Source organism: Marmota flaviventris, chromosome 10, assembly GCF_047511675.1.
Source record: "Marmota flaviventris isolate mMarFla1 chromosome 10, mMarFla1.hap1, whole genome shotgun sequence".
NCBI classification, from domain to species: Eukaryota; Metazoa; Chordata; class Mammalia; order Rodentia; family Sciuridae; genus Marmota; species Marmota flaviventris.
This window is the reverse complement of record NC_092507.1, coordinates 12,143,572-12,160,090: the sequence shown is the minus strand read 5'-3', so window position 1 is coordinate 12,160,090 and position 16,519 is coordinate 12,143,572. Positions and strand designations below refer to the sequence as shown.

Here is a 16,519-nt window from a genome sequence, read left to right as displayed (position 1 = left end):
TGTACTGGAGAAATATTTATGATGACACAGGTTTCTTAGAGGGAGCAGCTGGGGCTGGGGACTTTGGGACACTTTGAAGGTGGGGATACTGAGGCCCACAGATGGGCCATGACTTGTCTAAGGTCACACAGAGCTGATTAGTGCCAATGTGGGGCCTTGAACCTTGTCTAAGGCCACACAGAACTGATTAGTGCCAATATGGGGCCTTGAACCTTTGATTGGGTTTTTTCCCTTTGGGTTCTAGAATGGCCACTGGTCTCTCCTGAGGTTATGTCCTGGGCAGGTAGTGTCCCTGCTGCCTGGGCCCAGTTCTCTCCCTCAGGTTTTCTTTTCTTTTTTCCTAGCAGAGATGAGCTACACACAATATGAACGCAGCTCTGCCCCTACCTGATCCCCAGCATTGAGGTTGGGTGGCCACACCAGAGCTGGGTGGATCATTCCCTTCACCCCTCAGCCTGGGCGTGGGGTGGGTGGAGGCTTCTCACTCCTGACCGCCCACTCAGGACCTGCCTTCAGCCCTCTCCTGCCATCCCCCTTCCCTCTGCCCACACTCACCAGGCTTTTCCCCAAGGCCTCAATTGGAGGTGCCTCTGCCCCAAGACTCAACATTTGGCTTATTTATCCCTGTAAATTATGGGGGTTGCCTCTCCCTGTCTTCCAGGGGCGTCTAGAACTCAAATAGAATTTCCTCTAATACAGAGAGCAGGGGAATGCATGAACTGTGCTGAGGACTTCTTATTCCTGGAGAGAAAGAAACTTATCTGAAGGGCAGAGGCCACCTGGGTCCCCACCCACATGCTCCTAAGATGTCATGTGTATCTTCATTTTTACCATCTGGCTGATGACCCAGACCATCCCCCAATACCATAAAGACTGATGAAATAATAATGATACTCTGGGGAATGACCGTGAACAACAAGCTCCACTCTGCCCTCGGTGCTTCACCTCTACGGTGCCTATTCTCTCATTAGCACTGTCAAGTTGGTGTCTCTCTCCTGTTTGCCAAATGAGGAAACTGAGGCTTAGGGAAGTACACTCAGATGGACAGAGGCTCCAGGTACAAGCTAGAGGCTCGACCCCAGGGAGGCTCCTTAGGAGCAGCCAGTTCCCACCTGGCCAGGGGTAAGAATGGGGAAGCAGCTGGATCACTCCTCTCTAGGTGCTCTGGGTCCTGGGGATTTTGCATTAGCTGTTACCATGACCTCCTCCAGGAAGACCTCCAGGATTCCCAGGTTGAGTGAGCCTGGCACACTACTCGGATGTGCCTCTGGCTTGGCTCTTGCCAATCTGGATTGTAACTGTTTTCATTCTTGGCTCTCCCACCAGATTGGCAAGCCCACGGGGCATGAATTGTTTGTCCATCTGTCTTCCGGGGTTTTTCTGGGCTTCATGTCTGTCTCCGAGTATCTGGACTGTCTGAAATTTTTTGTGTCTCTGTCTGCATCTCTGGGTCCCCGAATGTCTTAGCATCTGTGGTTTTTCTGTTTGTCAGCATTCAGGGTCTCAGTTTCTGAGTTGCTGTCTAAATAGTCTACATTTCTCTGGGTCTCCCTCTGAGTTTCTTGGCCCTGCCAGACTGGGCACTGCCCATTTGGCCAGAAGGGACCTCTGGGGGGTCCTTGCTGCCCAGCCTGCCCACAGTGAGGCCAGGCTAGGGTAGGCCCCCGCCCAGCCCGCTGCCTGCTCCCTCCTCCCTCCCGGCTTGCCTCACCACAGGGTTTGATGAATCAAACTCTTTGTCTGGGTGGGATCTCCCCCAGCCAGCTGGGCAGAGAGAGGGCTTCCCCTGCACAGCAGCCCGACAGCATCAGCAGCTGGAAAGGTGAGGGGCAGGAGGGTGGTAGTGGAACGCCCTGGGGCAAAGGCCGTGGGGGCTTAGACCCCTCAGATCATGGTTCTACCCCAAGGCTCTGGCAGGCTCCCGGGATGACGTCCTGCCCAGAAAGAACTCAATTAGCCTTGCTTGATCCAGAGGCTAGGAGCCAGGGTGGGAGAAAACCCCCCCTGACCCCAAGCTGGGGGGCTAGGCCACCTCTCTACCCTTCCCTGGGAGGGCCCCGCCTAATCTGGGTTGGCGGCCTGCCTTCCAGCCTGTGACCCTCCCAGCCAGCTTGGCATGGGTGTGGGCATCACTCAGCACTGAAGGCCGCCACTCGGGGGGGGGGGGGGGGGGGGGGAGGGGGGTTGGGTCACACCAAAGCAAGGACTAGTGGGCCCGTGCATTCATGTCTGCATCCTGGGGTGTGCATGTGTGTGACTGGAACAGAATGGGAAAGTGTGTGTGTGTGTGTGTGTGTATGTAAACATCAGATGGGTCAGCGCATGTTTGGGAGAAAACACCTATATAGATGTTTGATTTAAAAAAAAAAAAAAGCAAATCAAAAAATATGTGTCCGTGAGCCAGGCATGGTGGTGCACGCCTGTAATTCCAGCAGCTTGGGAGGCTGAGGCCAGAGGATTTCAAGTTCAAAGCCAGCCTCAGCAAAAGCGAGGTGCTAAGCAACTCAGTGGGACTCTGTCTCTAAATAAAATATGAAATAGTACTGGGGATGTGGCTCAGTGGTTGAGTGCCCCTGAGTTAAATCTCCAGTAAAAAAAAAAAATGTGCCCGTGAATTTGTGTACTTGAATCTCAAAAGTCTGAGTGTATCTATGAAAGTGTGTGTGTCAGTGTGTGTACTTGAGGATAAATGTGTGAATGTATTTGTTGGAACATGGATTTGTGTGGCAATATATATGCCATGCATCAGTGTATTCAAGAAGGTATACAGTGAATAAATAGCAAGTCTTGAAAGTTGCAATGCCCGAGTGAGTATCCTGGCTCTACCACTCACCACATAACCACCTCTCTGCCTCACTTCCCTCACCTATAAAATGGGTAAAATAACAGCATCGACTCATAGAAGGAGTTAAATGAGATGATATGTGGAAAGCACTTGCCCAGCATTATGGCACTACGTAAGGGCCAACTATTAGCTTTTAATTAGATAATCAGGTGGGTGTTTGTGCAGATGTGTATAAACAGCATACACGAGGGGTTGTCCAGGCCTCCAGGATGTGGTGGCTTACTGGCTAGTCCAGCTGTCCTGTGCCTGGCTCTGATCCCTTCTCCCCTGCAGGCACAGGTGGGTGGCACAGCAAAGGAGGAATGGACTGTGGGCCACCTGCGACCCTCCAGCCCCACCTGGCTGGGCCACCTAGTACTGCCCGCCGCCCAGTAGCTGTGTGCCAGCAGGAGAGTCTGTCCTTTGTGGAGCTGCCCACCCTGCAGCCCCTGAGCCCTGTGTGTCTGGACCTCTTCCCCGTCGCCCCGGAGGAGCTACAGGCTTCTGGCAGCCGCTGGTCCCTGGGGACCCCTGCCCCTCTCCAAAGGTTGCTATGGCCACCATCCCCAGGAGGCCCAGACACCACCAGTGGGGGGATGCGGCCCAGCAGGGCGGGCAGCTGGCCCCACTGTCCTGGTGCTCAGCCCCCAGCTCTGGAGGGACCCTGGAGTTCTCAGCACACACAGCCACAGCGACGGGCCAGCCATGGCTCTGAGAAGAAGTCAGCCTGTGAGTTACCCTTTGGGGAATGGCCCACTGGGGCAGACAGGGGAGGGGGCTGGGTGGGCTCTTTTTGAACCCCTTAAGCCCCAGAGTTCCAGGACAAGTGGCAGATCTTAGTGATTAGGGAACTATAGTGCTCAGGGAGGGCAAGTGACTTGTCAAAGGTTACACAACAAGTCTCTGGCTGTCCTGGGCCCTTGCCCTGTGCTCTCTACCCCTCTTGATGCTTCCCCGGCCCTGGGCACCAGATCATCACAGAAACATCAGCCTTTCTCTTGGGCATGGGGCCTGAACTCCCTGGGATGCTCAGGACCACAGGGCAAAAGCAGGAGACAGGGGTTGGAAGAGACCTCAGTAGGTGCCAGCCTGTGCTCCCATGCCCCACAACCACAGGGCGCAAGATGCGAGTGTACCAGCGTGAAGAGGTCATGGGCAGCCCCCAGGCCCAGGCTGTCTTCCTGGAGCCTGGGCAAGCTGCGCAAGAGAGGCATTTGAGCACAGAGGAGCCCAGGCCACTGGAACTGTCTGGGACTACCAGGGCTGGCCTTGAGGGGCCTGAGCGCAGGCGCTTCTCAGCCTCAGAGCTGATGACCCGGCTGCACTCTTCTCTGCGCCTGGGGCGGAATTCATCAGCCAGGGCACTGACCTCAGGAGCAGCTCGGGAAGGTACCAACAATTCCCCTGGTCCCTGACAGCCCTGGGTGAGCACATGATGGTGGGGCATGTCCAACTCGCTAGACACGGGGACACTTGCCACTGGGTGCTGGTTGAAAGGGTGTTGTGTCCTGTACCCTTGGGACCACCCACCCTCAGCTCTTTCTCTCCCTAGGGAAGGCATCTGGAAGGGAGCCCAGAAGCATAGAGATGAGGGTGGACAGCATTTCTCCGCCAGCACCTGTTGACCCAAGCGAGAGCCACGGCGGCTTGCTGGAGCCCAGGTAACCACCATTCACTCGGCTCGGGTCTGAGGCAGGGTGCAGCCAAATTAGAGTCCTGACACTCTTTCCTAGGCTGGACACGCAAGAAGGGCCGCCTCCAGATCCTAGAAGCGCCAACGAGCGGCGGCAGTCACGATTCCTCCTTAACTGTAAGCGGAGAGGGTCTCTGGGAGGGATCACGAAGGAAGAGGCTGGGGTGTGGAAACACCAGGGTTTGGAGAGGTGGGAGGTTGAGATCGTGTGAAAGAGAGAATTGAATTCTCGAAATCTAGCACTGGTGCTACCGCGCAGTTGGCGCTCAATTAGTGTCAATGGAATGAATAAATGAGTGAATGAATGAATTCATTGTGTCCCAACCACTGCAGAGGCTTGTTAAGTGAGGCTGGCTCTCGGGAGAACCAGGGAGGAGCCGTGCCGGTGCCGGCGGGCGTCCCACGGCCCTACCCGTGTCCCTCCCCCTCCCAGCTGTCCTGTACCAGGAATACAGCGACGTGGCTAGCGCCCGCGAACTGCGGCGGCAGCAGCGCGAAGAGGAGGGCCCCGGGGACGAGGCGGAGGGCGCGGAGGAGGGGCCCGGGCCACCGCGCGCCAACCTCTCCCCGAGCAGCTCCTTCCGGGCGCAGCGCTCGGCGAGAGGCTCCACCTTCTCGCTATGGCAGGACATCCCCGACGTGCGCGGCAGTGGCGTTCTGGCCACGCTGAGCCTGCGTGACTGCAAACTGCAGGAGGTGGGTGCCGGGACCCGGCGGGGCGGGGCGGGGTGGCGCCCTCAGAGGGTAAGTAGGTAGGCAGGGAGCGGGCCACAAGTAGGTGGTCCTGGGACTTAGAGCGGACCGAGTCACAAAAGGACCGAGCGGCAGGGTTGCCCACACTGAGGACCGGGGGGTCCTGGAAGCTAAGACAAGAGAAGTAGTGGGGCCAAAGGCAACTAGAGAAGCTAGACTGGGAGCGTGAGGGGCGGAGCCAAGGGAAGCGAAGCCTCGGATAGGACAGGGCCTGAGGGGGGCGGAGCTATCGAGATAGCCGGCGCTGGATGGGGCGGGGCCTAGGGCAGGGGCGGGGCTGATGGAGGAACGCTCCGCGGGCGGGGCAGGCCCCGGATGAGCGGAATGGGGCAGGTGGGCGGAGCTAGAGAAAGGGGTGGAGTCGAGGGCCGCAGTTTGGCTCCTACAATTGCCTGCGGCAGGAGGCGGGACCTTGGGCCCCGCCAAGAACCAGATTAAGGGTGCAATTAGAGAAGGGACGGGTACAGGTTGCCTGTGGAGGCGGCCTTGGGGTTGGGGGATTCCAGGCCGGGATCTCGAGGTAGGCTAGCCTGGCCCTTACAACCCCGTATATCCTCCCTCAGGCCAAATTTGAACTGATCACCTCCGAAGCCTCATACATCCACAGCTTGACAGTGGCCGTAGGTCACTTCTTAGGCTCCACCGACCTCAACGAGTGTCTGGGGGCGCAGGATAAGCAATGGCTCTTTTCCAAACTTCCTGAGGTCAAGAGTACCAGCGAGAGGTGAGGGAGTGATCTGGCCTGGTGGAGGTGGGGACTGACCCTGTGGCTGGCACACCCCCAGATCTGTGGGTTCTGCCCTGGCCCTGAGCCCTGGCCCACCCCTCAGGTTCTTGCAGGATCTGGAGCAGCGTCTGGAGGCAGATGTGCTGCGCTTCAGTGTATGCGACGTGGTGTTGCAACATTGCCCTGCTTTCCGCCGTGTCTACCTGCCCTATGTCACCAACCAGGCCTACCAGGAGCGCACTTACCAGCGCCTGCTGTAGGGCTGGGGGCTCTGTATGGGGGAGGAGGGGGGGAGGTCCCGGCGAGCACAGAGGACAGGGTGAGGAAGTGTAACTCTGAAGGGGGAGGGGTCCCTGCAAGGGGCTCTGTGACCAAGATAAGTGCCACCTGAAAAGCCAAGGAGTAGTGGGGTGGTGGACACCAGGAGTTCAGGCCTAGGGGTGACTCCCCTCCCCATTTTATAGCTTAGAAAACCCCAAGTTCCCCAGCATCCTGGCTCGTCTGGAGGAGTCCCCAGTATGCCAACGACTGCCCCTCACCTCCTTCCTCATCCTGCCCTTTCAGAGGATCACCCGCCTGAAGATGCTGGTGGAGGTACCCAGAGGGAAGGGCTGGGCAGGCAAGATCATGGGGGAGGGAGTGGCCTGTCTCATTTTGGAATCTCACCTCTAGAACATCTTGAAGCGCACAGCCCAGGGCTCCCAAGATGAAGATATGGCCACCAAGGCTTTTAATGCACTCAAGGAGGTGAGCTCAGTGGGACAGGGCTGTTGGGCTCCTGACCAGCTGTCCTGGACTCCTAGCATGTCCCTTAAAGAGCTTCCAGCTGTGGGGGTCTCTGATTCCTGGGCAGAGGCCTGAGGTGGGCTCTGGTATCCTGGGCTCTGGACAAGCGGCTTGCAGGTGACCTGCCCCTGGCCTCCCCAGCTGGTACAAGAGTGCAATGCCAGTGTGCAGTCCATGAAGAGGACCGAGGAGCTCATTCACCTGAGCAAGAAGATCCACTTTGAGGGCAAGGTATGTGGCTCTTGTTTCCTCTTTCCCCTGGGGACTTCAGGCCCCAGTGTCATTCCCATACCCACCTCCCAACTTGTGCTTTCTGTCTGTGCCCCTGAGCCTCTCTTTGTCTACTCCATCCTCCAGATCTTCCCGCTGATTTCTCAGGCCCGCTGGCTGGTTCGGCATGGGGAGCTGGTGGAACTGGCACCCCTGCCCGCAGTGCCTCCTGCCAAGCTGAAGCTGTCCAGCAAGGCTGTCTACCTGCACCTCTTCAATGACTGCCTGCTGCTCTCCCGGCGGAAGGAGTGAGTCTGGGTGGTGGGCAGGTGGATCGGAGCCAGGCTTTCTTCTCCTCCATCAGGATCACTGCTAGTGGCCTCTCACAGGACTTGGGAGCCCCAGCTTGTGCCAGGCTAAGCTCCCTGGGCACCGTGAGCTCCCTGGGCACCCTGAGCATTGGAGGCTCCTAGAACACAGGTGGATAGTGAGGCCATTGTCCAGATGGGAGAGTCAAGGGCTGGGCTGTGTGCAGAGGATATGAAGCTTCAGCCAGTGAGATCAGAAATGAGCAAATCCCTGAAGTCCAGCTCTGCCCTGAGTCAGTGGTAATAGCCAACATTGACCCAGGACATGTTCTGGGCCAGGCGTGCTTCATGGATTCCCTTCAGTCCTCCAGATACCTCTCTGGAAATTAGGCTGCCTTGTTATTCTCAAGATTGGGGCACTAGTGAATGAAGGACCCAGAGGTAACCCCCTCTGTCTGATGCCAGAACCCATGTTCTTACCTACCACACCGCCCTAATGTCCACCTGTAAAACAGGCTACCATGTAGGCACATCCAGTGTGACAGTCACTCGTGAAAAGAGCTCAGCTGGGTGCCTGGGCCCAGGGAGCACTCTCTCAGTCCTAGCTGTGATTATCCCAGGTGAGGAGGGATCAGAAAGAAGAGCTCGTAAGCTGAAGGCTGGATGGGGTGGAGAGAGGGCATCTCAAGCCATGAGAAGAGTTCATTCCTGATTTTTTGCTCACTTGATAAACTGTCACTGAACTTGTTCTGTAATGGACCCCCTCTGCTGAGTACTGGGGACATAAATACGCATGACAGTTGCTGTCTGCTCACAGGACTCTCAGACCAGTGAGAATACATCCTGATAATCATGTCATGTGGGTTTAGATGGGAGGGTGTGTGTGGTACCTCTAGTGTGGGGTGAGTATTGATAAAGCTGCACAAAGGAAGGGACATTTCAGTTGGGTTTGTAGGATGAGGAGGAGTTTTCCAGGTAGAGTACTGAGAATCAAACCCGGTGCCTCACATGTGTTTGGCAAGTGCTCTGCCACTGAGCCACAACCCCAGGACAGTGTGTTTTGGAATGATGAACCTCCTGTGGCTGAATTTATAGAAGAGAGGTCAGGAGAGGGCAGCTGGGATGTTGCAAGTTACAGTGGAGAGGTCAGACTTGTCCTGGGGGCAGCAAGGAGCATGGAGAGCCAGGAACAGTGTGACTATTGCTCCTGCCAGTCTGAAGGACGGCCTGGAGCAGGAGAGACCAGAAGCCCTCGCAGTCGCCCAGGTGAGCGTAGGTGCCCCAGGGGTGGCAGGGTGTTTCAGGGTGAGAGGATTCTGGGGACAGTACATAGGAGGGAAGACAGGTCAGAGCTACCATTTGGGGGGGAGGGTGCGTTGACACCTGACTTCCTCTGGGGCAGTTGGTGGGGTTCTTCCCTAAAACAGGGAAAGAGAAGGGAATTGATTTGGAATGGCAGATGCTAAGATAAGGAAGCTACGGGACAGACTGGCACAGTGGTGCCACTCAGGATGTTGCAAGTCACAACTGTAATCCCAGCAACTCCAGAAGGAGGATCCCAAGTTCAAGGCCAGGCTGGGCAACTTAGTGAGACCCTGTCTTTAAAAAAAAAAAAAATCAGAAAAAAAATGAAAAAATTAAAAATAGGGCTGGGGATGTAGCAGAAGCTGTGGGATACCCTGCCCACTTTCCACCCTCCTTCTCACAGGTGTTTACTGAACCTAAATCATGTGCCAGGCAGTGCCCGGCTATAGGATGCAGGGCTAAGAGGCAAGGTTTGGCCTTCTTGGAGCTTCTATACCAGTTAGGGAGTCGACACCAAACAGGAACGCATCTAGTTGGGTCCTCGCAGCAGGAGCTGGGGCAGAGGTTCAGGGAAAGCTGAAAGTGTGCCTGGGTCAGAACTGGTCACCACTTTCCCCCTCCATCAGCACCGCAGTGCCTCCGGCCAAGCTGAAGCTGTCCAGCAAGGCTGTCTACCTGCACCTCTTCAATGGAGCTGCCAGTTTCTTGCTGGCCCCTGGAGGAGTGGCACCCTGCGTGGGCGAGGTTCCCTGGGGAGGCTGCTGGAGGGGCAGAGACCCCTCTCCCTTCGGTCATCTTACCTTGTCCAGAGGATGGTGCTAGGAGCCCGGGCCCAGGCCAGGCTGACCTCCTCCTGTCCCGCAGGCTGGGGAGGTTTGCCGTCTTTGTCCACGCCAGGATGGTGGAGCTGCAGGTGAGGGACCTCAGCCTGCAGCTGCAGGGCATCCCGGGCCACGTGTTCCTCCTCCGGCTCCTCCACGGGCAGCATGCCAAGCACCAGTTCCTGCTGAGGGCCCGTACAGAGTGAGTGGCCAGGGGAGGGAGGAGGATCCCGAGTGCCCAGAGCAGCAGATGTGTCCGACTTGGGGGCCAGGGCCAGGCCCTGGGTGTCTTCTGGATGCCAACAAATACCCCTTATCTCTGGCTTCAGGATGGGGCAAGGCAGGACATGGGCAGTGCTAACATCCTGGGGGCTCTGGGGCGGAGCAGACGTGGCTCCTGGGTTGGACATCGTTCTCCGTGACCTGGTTTCCCTCACCTCTGGGCAGTGGTATTTTGCATGTTGTGACAATACAGCCCCCTCTTCCTTAGGAGTGAGAAGCAGAGGTGGATCTCAGCCTTGTGCCCCTCCAGCCCCCAGGAGGACAAGGAGGTCATCAGCGAGGGGGAAGGTAGTAGCGTCCACCCCAACCACCCCCATGTCCCTTGGGCTGGGGACCTCACTGCTTTCTCTTCCTCCAATCCTGGGTGGGCTGTAGGGAGGGAGACTGGCAGCCTGGGGTGGTTAGGGGTGGCTCAGAGGACCCTGGAAGGCTAGGCAGGATTGACACAGGACAGGCCAGCCTTGTGGTGGGGGCAGCACCAGGAATCTCCAAAGTCCATTCTGCATGTTAAAGACAGATTCTGAGCGGGGAGGGGATTAGTCCAAGTTCACCCAGCTTGTAAGTGGCAGAGCTCTCTGGAGCCAGGGTCTGCCTCTGTCTTTGCATCAGTTGCAAAGAGAACGGTACCAGAGTGGCGGGCCTGTGGGTGGTGGAGAGAGAGTGGGGGTCTGCTTGGTTGATAGAGTCACCTCCATGGAATCTGGGCTGGGGAGTCACGGTGCTGCCTAGTCCCAGAGCACCTTGCTGGCAGCCAGTTGATCTTGATGGCTCTGAGCAGAGGCTTCGGGCTGAGCTTTAGGAAGGGATGCGTTTAGGAAGGAAGGGATGCGTTTCCACCAGCACCTGCCACGCGCCAGGCCCAGGGCTAGGACCTTTGCATTTGCATTTATTTTATTTAATCTTCACCCCAGCTCTGTGAGACTCATTTTCTTCATTTTTCATATCTGCCCAGAAAGGTTAAGTAACTTGCCCAAGGTCACAGAGCCAGTAGGTGACAGAGCTGGTTTAGATGCTCTAACCTGTGGCGTTTGGACCTCCTGCCCACCTAGTCTGTTGGAAAGGGTAGGGCCTGGAACCACAGATCCTCTGGCTTGGGCTGAGTCCCACTGGCTGGCATGAGACCCCTACTCCAGACAGGTGGTGAGGGCACGCCCCTGGGAAGTAACCTCTGAGCCTTATGGGATGAGGAGGGCAGCCATGGACTGTCCAGGAGGAGCACTCCTGGCCGACCACACAGGCCTGTGGGCCCAGGGATGTCTGAGGATGTTCTCAAAGGGGAGAGGGAAGGGTGTGGCTGCATCCCTGCTGAGGGAGAGCCTCAGTGCTGTCAGGGGACGTGTGATGCCACTCAGGCCACCACTATTTCCTGAGTGGCGTCTGGAGCAGTTGGAGGTTGGGGTCTAGGGGTCAAGGGCAAAGTGTGGGATTGAGCTGGGAGGTGAGAGCCTTGGCCAGAGTAGTAACCAAAACGTGGAGGGACTGGACCCACCAGGGTTGCACTGCAGGAAGAGGGCGCCAGGTCTTGCTGATGACCTGCGGCGGGGAGGGACAGAAAAGCTCCTCTCTTTGCTTTACATTTTCCTACTACCCCTCCTGCCCTACCTGCCTGGGACTCCCTGACCCTCCCTTGGGCTGCAGACCGCCCTCAGGTTCAGTGTGTCAGGACGTACAAGGCCCTGCAGCCTGATGAGCTGACCCTGGAGAAGACTGACATCCTGGCAGTGAAGACCCGGACCAGTGACGGTGAGCGTGTCCCCCTGGAAAGCACTCCCGGCCAGGGCTTAGACATCACAGAGAAAGATTATGCAAAGGTTGATAAACCACAGCGCGTGTGGGAATCAGTTAGATAAGAGGAGGAACTTCCTGCTCCTAAAGCTGTAGGATCTAGAGTGATGGGGGGAGTGGGAAATACCCTTCTCAGAGGTGTCAATAAAAACAGGTCAGTTTATCTACAAGACAGCTAGGACATGCTGAAATGATGTCACCTGGGCCCCAGGCTTGCATCAGGCGGAGGCTTGGTGCCCCTCTGATGCTACCAATGCTGCTGTCGGCTGTGTCCCCAGGCTGGCTGGAGGGGGTCCGGCTGGCCGATGGCGAGAAGGGGTGGGTGCCCCAGGCCTACGTGGAAGAGATCAGCAGCCTCAGCGCCCGCCTCCGGAACCTCCGGGAGAATAAGCGGATCACCAGTGCCACCAGCAAGCTGGGGGAGCCGCCCGCGTGACTGGCACCCCTGGCCTGGACAGGTCAGGGGCCTGCAGTGTCTCCACACCCCGGGCTGCTGCTGCGGCTGGCCCTGCCATCGAGGGCGCAGGCTGGACCGAGGAGTGGGGCCTCCAGAGGGTCTTCCCTGTCCTGTGCTCCTCGTGTCCACACTTCAGGGCCACGTGTGGTTCTTCCTGTGGGATGGGGGCCATGACAGGCGAGGACGTGGCCCTTCCCGCTGTGCCCTCCACCCTGCCCACCTCTGGGCCCCTCTGGCAGGGCGCTGGCCGAGGAGTACTCTGGTGCTGGTTGGTGGGTGCTGGGACCTCTGTGTATCTGGAGTCTTCTCTGCCCCCTCCCCACGGCGCCAGGTTGGGGCTGGTGGCTGTGACCTGTCTCGGGATCCTGGGAGCCTGCGCACTGCCCCGCCATTTCCCGCCTGAGACCAGGAGCGCCTCTGGCTGCTTCCCCATGGGTTTCCTTTTTCCAGAATTCTCTGGTGAGGAGCGGGCTGGGGACAGGCGCTGCATGGTCAGGCTGCCTTCAGCTGCCCTCATGAAACGTTGGGTTCCAACAGCTGAATATTAAAGAGATTTTATTAGTTCTTGGATTTGTCTCCTATCGGTTCTGGGTGACTTAAATCAACAGAAATGTCTCTGTCACAGCTCTGGAGCAGGAATCTAAAGTCCAACATCGCTGGGCCCACGTCCAGGTGTTGGCAGGGCTGGGCAGGGCTGCACTCTACTGGGGACCCAGGAGAGGGTCATCCTGCCTCTTCTGGCTCCTGGTGGCTGCTGAATTCCTTGACTTGGAGCCACATCGTTCCAGGCTCTGTCTCTGGGGTCACCTTCCCTGTTCTGTGTGCCCTTGTCAGATCTCCTGCCTCTGCTTACGAACATGTGAATGTTCCTAAAGTTTGGCGCCCACCCAGATAATCCCCCATGTCATCATCCTGCACTTGAACAGGCAGAGCGGGGTGCAGTGGCACATGCCTGTGATCCCAGGGACCTGGGATACCGAGGCAGGAGATCCCAAGTTTCAAAGCCAGCCTCAGCAACTTAGCAAGGCCCTGTCTCAGAGTAAAAATAAAAGGGGCTGGGGGCATTGATCAGTGGTAAAATGCTTACCTAGCATGTGCCAGGCCCTGGGTTCAATTCTTGGCATCTCAAAATAAATAAATTAATAGATCACATTACAAAGATACCCCTAATCTACTATTTTAAAAAATCATTTAATCATTTTTGAAAAATTAGTTTCCAGAGATTAGGACATAGATATACTTTGAGGGGTCATTTTTACCATAGTTTTTATACTGAGCACAGAAGAGGAAAGATGGGCTTCAGAGTTGGCTTGATCAAGTGGCTCATTGATGTCACTGAGGACCCAGCTCTCTCCATTTCTCGACTCCTGTCCTTGGTGTTATCTTCCTCTTAGAGCTTCTAGGGGCTTCTTTGTTCCTTTTTTTTTTTTTTTTTGGTGGTGCTGGGGATTGAACCCAGGGCCTTGTGCACGCAAAGCAAGCACTCTACCAGCTGAGCTACATCCCCAGCCCTGGGGCCTCTTCATTCATATCCAACATGGAAGAAAATGTCTCAGTGTTCCCAAAGTCCTGGGAAGTCTTTTTTTTTTTTAGTTGTCAGTGGATCTTTTATTTATTTAAATGCAGGGATGAGGATCGAACCCAGGGCCTGACACATGCAGGCAAATGCTCTACCACTGGGCCACAACTCCAACCCCACTCCTGGGATTCTTTCTGACTGGACTGCCGGGGTCGCATGGCTTCCTCTGTGTTGATGTGGGGGATGGTTTATGCTGTTAGGTGTAGACTATGTGTCGGTCAGCTTTTCATCGCTGGGACAAAACACCTGAGATAATCAACTTTAAAGGAGAGAAGGTTTATTTTGACTCAGGATTTCAGAGGTTTCAGTCCAGGGTCTTTGGCCCTGTCACTTTGGCCCTGTGGCAACATAGTACGTCAGGGTGGGAGCGCGTAGGGGAAGACGTCTGCTCACCTCAGGAAGTGAGAGGGGAGAAGGGGTCCCAGTGTCCCCTTTAAGGGCACCCCTCCACAGTGACCTAACCTCCTCCCACCAGCCCCACACCCTACAGCTCCACCACCTCCCAGCAGAGCCCCGGGCAGGGGACCAAGCCTGGGACACGTGGGCCTGGGGGGACTCTCAGATCCAAACCACAGCACACCAATCACATGCTCCTCCCTGAGGCCTGGCTGGGGTCAGCTGCCCTGGAGTCCAAGTGGTCCCCAAGCAGGATGGGCAGCTGCTGTGAAGCAGGGTCCATGTTGAGGAGGCCACTGTTGGCGAAGTCCAAGCCGCCAGGAGAGTGGGAGGAGGTGGGACAGTGAGCTTTGAGAGGTGAGTGGGGGACAGGGGACTTGCTTCAGCTTCCAAAGGAGGTCACTGGGGGAGGAAGACAGATGCCCACCCTGCCCCAGGGGGCAGACTAGGGCGGATGGAGAGAGGCACAGACCCAGGGTAGGGCTTGGGGAATGACTGAAGTGCCCTGTCGCTCAGTTAACCACACCCCAGCCCCACGTACCATGTTTATAGTCATTTTAAGTTTATTTATTTATTTATTATTATTATTATTATTTATTTTTTTGCACAGCTGGGGAAGGAGCCCAGGCCTCACCCACGCCCGCTCCCTACCCATGAGCCCCACCTCCGGCCCTCCCGCTTTTTATTCTTGAATCCTTTTGGGTGTACGGGGAAATTGCAAGGGGAGGGGTCCCATCCACCCCCTCACAACCCTCCCCTGGAAATGCCTCCCAGGACGGGGTCCCTGTGGCACAGCTAAGGACCCCTCCGCACCCCACCGCTAACTCAGCTGCAGACTCTGGGGGGGTTCCCAGTTTGCCCTTTTCTGCTCCCGGAGCCCTCGTTGCTTCCGGCTGCCATGTCTGTCTGTCTCTCTGGTCTGTGACAGTTTCTCCGTCCTTCCTTGCTTTTCCTGACCTTGTACATTTTGAGGAGTTCTGGTCAGTGTTTTGCCGACGAGCCCTCAGGTCAGGGTATCTGATGTTTTCCTCGTGACCAGACCTGAGTGATGGGGTTTGGGGACAGACAGACCGCATCTCGGCAGGGGGCACATGCTGGCCCGGGCCTTGCCACGTGAGCTGATTTTGTTTGTGTTTTTGTGGTGCTGAGCATTGAACCCAGGAGCGCTTAACCACTGAGCCACATCCCCGGCCCTTTTTATTTTTTATTTTGAGACAGGGTCTCCCTAAGTTGCTGACGTTGGACTCCAACTGGTGATCCTCCTGCCTCAGCCTCCCTCGTAGCTGAGATCACAGGTGTGGGCCACTTCTCCAGGCTTTGGCCTTTTTAATTTTTTTTTTAAACCACTGAGCTCTGCAGCCCCAGCCATGTTGACCTCGACTATGTGGGTAAGGTGGTGTCTGCTGGGTTTTCTACTATGAAGCTCCTCTTTCTCCTCTTTCCCATACTATTCCTTGGAATCAAGTCGAGCCCACAGGGCGTGCTGCACTCTGGGAGGATGCATCTCCACGTGTTATTTGGAATTCCTCCTCATGGAGGATTTGTCCCTTTCCCTTCATTTATTTAGTCAGCCGTTTCTTCTAGCCGCGTGGACTCGTGTGTCTATGCATTCTAAACTCTGGGCTGCAATCTAATACTATGGGCTTGTCCAGTGGCTCAGATTGCTCCAGCTTTCTGCCAGGTCTCTCAGGTCACCTCCTGTGACTGTCTGCCTTGCCCACGTCCTCTGAGGTTTTGAGCATTTCCTTGGTTTTGGCCACTGCAGGACACTCCAGGCTCATCTTGCGTGTCTCCTGCCTCCACGGAGGACTCTGCTGTATCTCCAATGAGGGCAGGCTCCACTCATTAGGACAGTGGTATTTAGACACCAAGACCTGGATGCCGGGGGTGCCCATTGCTGCAGAGGCACCTCTCTTCAGCATGGGAAATGTGTGCACGCGCTTGTGTATGTGTGTGCACGCGCGCGCGCGCGCACGAATCATGTGATTTTAGACAAGGCCCCAAGCTCCTCAGAGGGTCTTTAAGTCCCTGAGCCTCAGTTACCTCAACTGCAAAATAGGGTGCCTATTTCCAGAAGCCTCCATGAAAAGAAGCGTTGGACACATCACATGCCCTGTGAAGAAATTATACCAAGCGACAGCTTTTATGGCACCAGAGCTGTCCAGTCAGAGCACAGGCCTTGGAGGTGGTGCGGCCTCTGCCCCTGGAGGACTTAAGGCGCGTGGACAGCGTGAGGACAGCTTTCCTGTGCCTTCCCCAGCGCCGAATCTGCTCCGGGAGAGCCGAGGTTGACATCGGCTGGCAGAGCAGAGGCCCTCCCACGTTTCCCTGCCCTGGCACATCTGATTCTGGCCTGTGTTGGGGCTGGGCTACTGCTGGCCCCGGGGACTGGCTTGGGGGTGCTGCCAACAGGGCTGCCCAAGGCTGGCTGGCCCACTCCCCTCCCTCCCTGCCTGCTCCCCCACCCAGAGAGTAGGTCCAGACCAGGCCTCTTGGAGGCCCCTCTCTCAGGAGCGCCTGCCTCTGCCCAGTAGGCCCTGCACTGGCATCTGGCCTTGGCCAAGGACCCAGGGCCCTGCCCCTGCTTGCTGAG

At 56.6% G+C, this 16,519-nt stretch overlaps 1 protein-coding gene and 1 non-coding gene across 2 annotated transcripts; one reads left to right on the top strand and one right to left on the bottom strand.

Annotated features, from left to right (window-relative positions):
* The first annotated feature begins 3,132 nt into the window (after positions 1-3,132).
* Arhgef19 (Rho guanine nucleotide exchange factor 19) lies at positions 3,133-12,521 on the top strand. Its single transcript, XM_027951919.3, has 15 exons — positions 3,133-3,553; positions 3,941-4,213; positions 4,377-4,485; positions 4,558-4,634; positions 4,951-5,213; positions 5,834-5,994; positions 6,101-6,253; positions 6,462-6,591; positions 6,670-6,744; positions 6,925-7,014; positions 7,141-7,301; positions 9,471-9,629; positions 9,918-9,997; positions 11,348-11,452; positions 11,773-12,521. The coding sequence occupies exons 1-15, from the start codon at positions 3,148-3,150 to the stop codon at positions 11,928-11,930; spliced, it is 2,400 nt and encodes a 799-aa protein (XP_027807720.2). The 5' UTR covers positions 3,133-3,147; the 3' UTR covers positions 11,931-12,521.
* An 864-nt stretch (positions 12,522-13,385) lies between these two features.
* Trnaa-ugc (transfer RNA alanine (anticodon UGC)) lies at positions 13,386-13,458 on the bottom strand. Its single transcript has one exon. It is a non-coding gene; the product is annotated as a tRNA-Ala (tRNA).
* Between the last annotated feature and the right edge of the window lie 3,061 nt (positions 13,459-16,519).